We start from the raw sequence: 7,500 nt of genomic DNA on the forward strand, positions 1-7,500 counted from the left end.
TCTGTACCTTCTGTATACTGTAACAACGTTTCTGTTCTTTCTATATACTGTACCAACCTCTCTGTACTTTCTATATACTGTACCAACGTGTCTGTATTTTGTATATACTGTACCAACGTGTCTGTATTTTGTATATACTGTACCAACGTGTCTTTACTTTCTATATACTGTGCCAACGTCTCTGTACTTTCTGAATACTGTAGCAATATCTCTGTACTTTCTATATACTGTACCGTCTATTTACTTTCTGTATACTGTAACAACGTTTCTGTACTTTCTATATACTGTACCAACGTCTCTGTACTTTGTGAATACTATACCAACGTCTGTACTTTCTATGTACTGTACCAACATCTCTGTACCTTCTATATACTGTACCAACGTCTCTGTACTTTCTGTATACTGTACCGACGTCTCTGTACTTTCTGTATACTGTAGCAACGTCTCTGTACTTTCTGTATACTGTAGCAACGTCTCTGTACTTTCTGTATACTGTGCTAACGTCTCTGTACTTTCTGTATACTGTACCGACGTCTCTGTACCTTCTGTATACTGTAGCAACGTCTCTGTACTTTCTGAATACTGTGCTAACGTCTCTGTACTTTCTGTATACTGTACCAATGTCTCTGTACTTTCTGTATACTGTACCAACGTCTCTGTACTTTCTGTATACTCTAGCAACGTCTCTGTACTTTCTGTATACTGTACCAATGTCTCTGTACTTTCTGTATACTGTACCGACGTCTCTGTACCTTCTGTATACTGTAGCAACGTCTCTGTACTTTCTGAATACTGTACCAATGTCTCTGTACTTTCTGTATACTGTACCAATGTCTCTGTACTTTCTATATACTGTAGCAACGTCTCTGTACTTTCTATATACTGTACCAACGTCTCTGTACTTTCTATATACTGTACCAACGTCTCTGTACTTTCTATATACTGTAGCAATGTCTCTGTACTTTCTATATACTGTACCGTCTATTTACTTTCTATATACTGTACCAACGTCTCTGTACCTTCTATATACTGTACCTATGTCTCTGTACTGTCTGTAATATTAAAATACTAACAGAAAAAAAATATTGCAGGGAAATGGATAGGAAAGTATTTAGGATGTTTAAGCACTGACTTGCAATGACTTGATTGGATAAAAAGTCAATGACTTGATTGGATAAAAAGTCAATGACTTGATTGGATAAAAAGTTAATGACTTAATTGGATAAAAAGTCAATGACTTGATTGGATAAAAAATCAATGACTTGATTGGATCAAATGTCAATTATTTGATTGGATAAAAAGTCAATAACTTGATTGGATAAAAAGTCAATGACATGAATAGATCAAAAGTCTATGATTTGATTGAATAAAATGTCAATGACTTGATTGGATAAAAATTCAATGACTTGATTGGATAAAAAGTCAATGACTTGATTGGATAAAAAGTCAGTGACTTGATTGGATAAAAAGTCAGTGACTTGATTGGATAAAAAGTCTATGACATGATTGGATAAAATGTCAATGACTTGATTGGATAAAAAGTCAATGACTTGATTGGATAAAAAGTCAATGACTTGGTTGGATAAAAAGTCAATGACATGATTTGATAAAAAGTCAATGATAAGATTGGATAAAAAGTTAATGACTTGATTGGATAAAAAGTCAATGACATGATTGGATAAAAAGTCAATGACTTGATTGGATAGAAAGTCAATGGCATGATTGGATAAAAAGTCAATGACATGATTGGATAAAAAGTCAATGACTTGATTGGATAAAAAGTCAATGACATGATTGGATAAAAAGTCAATGACATGAATAGATCAAAAGTCAATGACTAGATTGGATAAAAAGTCAATGACTTGATTGGATAAAAAGTCAATGACATGATTGGATAAAAAGTCAATGACTTGATTCGATAAAAAGTCAATGATTCGATTGGATAAAAAGTCAATGACTTGATTGGATAAAAAGTCAATGACTTGATTGGATTAAAAGTCAATACTTGGTTGGATAAAAAGTCAATGACATGATTTGATGAGAAGTCAATGACTTGATTGGATAAAAAGTCAATGACTTGATTGGATAAAAAGTCAATGACTTGATTGGATAAAAAGTCAATGACTTGATTGGATAAAAAGTCAATGACTTGATTGGATAAAAAGTTAATGACTTGATTGGATAAAAAGTCAATGACTTGATTGGATAAAAAGTCAATGACTTGATTGGATAAAAAGTCAATGACTTGATTGGATCAAATGTCAATGACTTGATTGGATAAAAAGTAGAATGATAAATACTTTTAATATAAATGAATTTGGATTTAAAACTTTTGTTCAAAATTCGATATATTTGTAGTTTAAAAACATATTTAGATAAGAAATAAAATTGTGAATATATTATTATTATTATTATTATTATTATTATTAGCCAAGCTACAACCCTAGTTGGAAAAGCAAGATGCTGTAAGCCCAAGGGCTCCAATAGGGAAAAATAGTCCAGTGAGGAAAGGAAATAAGGAAATAAATAAATGATGAGAACAAATTAACAATAAATCATTCTAAAACAGTAACAACGTCCAAATAGATATGTCCTATATAAACTATTAACAACTTCAAAAACAGTTATGTCCTATATAAACTATTAACAACGTCAAAAACAGATAAGTCATATATAAACTATAAAAAGACTCATGTCAGCCTGGTCAACATAAAAACATTTGCTCCAACTTTGAACTTATTCACGTAAATATATTATGATGTATATACAATATTAATTGTATAAATTGTAAATATATTTATTCTTAATAAAAGAGAACTCAGAAAATATTGCAACTAAAATCAGGGTAAAATATTCTCTCTTGTAATGGAAAACTGTCCACAAATTTATCCTGCCTGTGGGTAGCAAAAGGCCAAAAATAGCTACGCACACGTGCTTGCTCTCGCGCACACCACAAACGATACAGACGCACTTGTCCGTTCTTGTCCGTTCATTGTATTATGACAACTTGGAGTACAGTATGTTCGTATGTGTGTACATTGTCTATCCCTCTCTCTCCCTCTGTATATCTCTCTCTCTCTCTTTCTCCTCCTTGTTGGCCTTCTTCTGTTCCCTCCTTTCCATCCACTCCTCCATTGAAGACATTCTCCTTTCCTCGAAATATCCTTTGAGCATTTTCTTCTTATCTCGATTTCACTGGAGGTCGAACAAAAGTCTCTCCCTGAAAGAATTCGGAATTTGGGTCGGTTTAGGCCTGTGACCACCGAGGATATCTTGTCTTTCTGCCTCTCTTCTTCCTCCTCCTCCTCCTCCTCCTCCTCCTCCTCCTCCTCCTTCTCCTCAAGTCTCAGCTAAAGGAAGGCCAAAAGACAAGAAACTTACGTCTACCCAACCATCTCCTCCTGAAGAAACTGTTCCGCTCTAAACATTTTGAAACGAGACGATAAATATTGGGAAATTAGATTTCTCTCGAAAAGCATTGCTGAGAAATCACAGCGTGAACGAATCATTTCGAAACTATCGATCATAATTTGTATTAATAGTTTCTAAATCGATTGTATTATTATTATTATTATTATTATTATTATTATTATTATTAATTGCTAAGCTACAACCCTAGTTGGAAAAGCAGGATGCTATAAGCCCAGGGACACCAACAGGGAAAATAACCCAGTGAGGAAAAGAAATAAGGAAAAATAAAGTATTTTAAGAAGAGTAACAACATTAAAATAAATATTTCCTGTATAAACTATAAAAACTAACAAAACAAGAGGTTGTATTATTATTATTATTATTATTATTATTATTATTATTATTATTATTATTATTATTACTTGCTAAGCTACAACCCTAGTTGGAAAAGCAGGATGCTATAAGCCCAGGGCCACCAACGGGGAAAATAGCCCAGTGAGGAAAAGAAATAAGGAAAAATAAAGTATTTTAAGAACAGTAACAACATTAGAATAAATATTTCCTATATAAACTATAAAAACTAACAAAACAAGAGGTTGTATTATTATTATTATTATTATTATTATTATTATTATTATTAATTGCTAAGCTACAACCCTAGTTGGAAAAACAGGATGCTATAAGCCCAGGAGCCACAACAGGGAAAATAGCCTGATGAGGAAAGGAAACAAGGAAAAATAGAATATTTTAAGAACAGTAACATTAAAATAAATATTTTCTATATAAACTATAAAAACTTTACCAAAACAAGACGAGAAACTAGATAGAACAGCGTGCCCGAGTGTACCCTCAAGCAAGAGAACTCTAACCCAAGACAGTGGAAGACCATGGTACAGAGGCTATGACACTACCCAAGACTAGACAATAGGGAAAATAGCCCAGTGAGGAAAGGAAATACTGTAAGGAAACATATAGAACAATTTTATCAATTTAAAAAATATGATGAACGAAAGCGAATGAAATAATGAACTTTAATAAAAGGTGTTTTTGTAATAGAAAAAGGTAACTCGCAAATAGATCTGTGTGTATTACTCCGGAAGTAATTTTGAGAATATAATTACTTGATTTAGAATGTAATTGTCCTGTACCCAATTTCACTGATGGTTGATGATAATGATTATGATAATAATGATGATGATAGTAATAATAATCATAATGATCATGATAATATTGTTAATGATGATGATAGTAATAATAATCGTAATGATCATGATAATATTGTTAATGATATTGATATTAATAACATTAATAGGATAATATTAGTAATGTTAATAATAATAATAATAATAATAATAATAATAATAATAATAATAATGATATTGATATTGATATTAATAACATTAATAGGATAATATTAGTAATGTTAATAATAATAATAATAATAATAATAATGATATTGATGTTAATAACATTAATATGATAATGTTAATAATGTTAATAATAATAATGATAATAATAATAATAATAATAATAATAATAATAATAATAATGATGATGATGATGATGATGATGATAATAATAATAATAATTGAAAGCATAAAATTCTTAATGTATGATCTCATGGATTATTATTATTACTACTACTACTACTACTACTACTACTACTACTACTACTACTACTACTACTACTACCACCTAAGCTACAACCCTAGTTGTGAAAAAGCAGGACGCTACAAGCGCAAGAGCTCCAACAGGGAAACTAGCCCAGCGAGGAAAGGAAATAAAGAGAATAGAAAATAAACTATATATATGAAGTAATGAATAAAAAAGATAGAATATTATAAGACCAGTAACAACATTGAAAATTGATCTTTTATACATAAACTAAAAAGAAAGACTTAGACTTATGTCCACCTGTTCAATGTAAAAATATTCGGTGCAATTTTGAAATTTTGAAAATTTGGTTTATAATTAGCAATTATTATTATTATTATTATTATTACTTGCTAAGCTACAACCCTAGTTGGAAAAGCAGGATGCTATAAGCCCAAGGGCTCCAACAGGGAAAATAGCTCAGTGAAGAAAGGAAAAAAGGAAAATAAAATATTTCAGGAGGAGTAACAACATTGAAGTAAATATCTCCTATATAAACTATAAAAACTTTTATTAATCTTAATAGAAAATTATTATTATTATTATTATTATTATTATTATTATTATTATTACTTGCTAAGCTACAAACCTAGTTGGAAAAGCAGGATGCTACAAGCCCAAGGGCTCCAACAGGGAAAATAGCTCAGTGAGGAAAGGAAAAAAGGAAAATAAAATATTTCAGGAAGGGTAGCAACATTAAAATGAATATCTCCTATATAAACTATAAAAACTTTTATTAATCTTAATAAGAGACTGGAAAATAGAATCTACTTTGGGTGTATTCGAAACACAAAATAAAAAATGGTTAGTAACATATTCTGTATTTGAATAGAAAATTAGGTGGTTATATATATATATATATATATATATATTTATATATATATATATATATATATAAAATGATGTGTTTATGTAAATAGATATTATATATATATGTATATATATATATATATATATATGTATATTTATGTGTATGTGTGTGTATATTTATATATGTATTTATATATATCTGCAAGTGTAGCCTATACACATGTACAATATATTCATCTCTCTCTCTCTCTCTCTCTCTCTCTCTCTCTTTATATATATATATATATATATATACATATATATATATAAACGATCCATAATCGCGTGAATATCTTTAGACAGGAAGATACAGGTGCCCCCCCCCCCCCCCGCCGGATTTTGGCATCCACCTCTATCTCTCTCCAAAAACTTGCCCGTCCCGTCCCGACCGCTGTGCTATTAACGTAAAGATATGCCTCCTCTGATTCATTTTCTTATACACGGAGTTGTGAAGCCCCTATAGATTTATGACCTAACCGCCCCCAGTGAAAGAAAGCACATGGCCTCAAAGGAAGAATTTTACTATTTCTCCCTTCCCGCCAAAACACACATTTTTCACTCCCCGGGTCGTTCAGTGTCGGAGTTTCCAATTATGGATTAATATTTCCTCTATTATATAGGTATCTAATTAATTAATATTACCTTATATATATAATTTAACTATTAACTCTATATATTTTCATAATCCTAACTCGTAATCAACCGTAGATGAATATAATAATGAAAAGAAAAAAATATTTTCCAAACAGTCGAAGGACGAGTGAAGGCAACTGAAGCGAACACAATCCCTCGTAATTTGGCGGGAAAAGAATGAATGAAGGGGATGACGTCATGACCGTAGGCTTAGTTGCCAGATATAGATCTTTTGATTTTAATTATTTCTATGATATTATAATATCCTATGTATGAAAGTAGATGATTAACTTGGTGAATTAATGTGATTAATATTTATAATGTAACATAGAGCAGCTAAACTACGTAGGTAATTACAGGTGAAAAATGTAATATTAGATTATAGATATGGCAACATCGCCTTCTCCTTTCCGGCTAGCGAGCAGCAGGTATCCTGGTAACAAGAGAAGAACGGCTCTGTCGCCGATCCTAAATTGTCGTCGAATAAGCCGTTCTTGCAAATTTTTGTGACCGTCTTGGGGATCCATTTTAGGCTCTTTCTCACAGAGAGAGAGAGAGAGAGAGAGAGAGAGAGAGAGAGAGAACCTCCCACGTGGAGTACAGACTTCCTCGAGTGTCAAAAGATTACCTTCCCTAAAAGTGAGTCTATGACCACACACACCGGGAACAAACAGGAACTGCTTTATAACAGTTTTACTACTACTATTACTACTACTACTACTTCTACTACTACTACTACTACTACTACTACTACTACTACGACTACTACTACAACTATTACTACTACTACTTAGTATTGGTACTTCTTTTGCTGCTGTTAATACTTATACTAACATTGATAATACTAAAACTACTTTTGTTTGCATTACTGCTATTACAAAACTATTTGACATATATATATATATATACTGTATCTCTCTCTCTCTCTCTCTCTCTCTCTCTCTCTCTCTCTCT

The 7,500-nt window shown here is 31.5% G+C and overlaps 1 protein-coding gene across 1 annotated transcript in view; it reads right to left on the reverse strand.

Annotated features, from left to right (window-relative positions):
* Positions 1 to 1,343: 1,343 nt before the first annotated feature.
* LOC137652914 (fap1 adhesin-like) overlaps positions 1,344 to 7,500 on the reverse strand; it is a 15,516-nt gene continuing 9,359 nt past the window's right edge. Inside the window, exons 2-3 of the mRNA XM_068386334.1 lie at positions 7,175 to 7,360; positions 1,344 to 1,765 (exon numbers count right to left, since the gene is read on the reverse strand). Coding sequence (XP_068242435.1) covers positions 1,344 to 1,765; positions 7,175 to 7,360 — 608 coding nt within the window. The remainder of the gene's footprint in view (positions 1,766 to 7,174; positions 7,361 to 7,500) is intronic.

Source organism: Palaemon carinicauda, chromosome 1 (genome assembly GCF_036898095.1).
Source record: "Palaemon carinicauda isolate YSFRI2023 chromosome 1, ASM3689809v2, whole genome shotgun sequence".
NCBI lineage: Eukaryota > Metazoa > Arthropoda > Malacostraca > Decapoda > Palaemonidae > Palaemon > Palaemon carinicauda.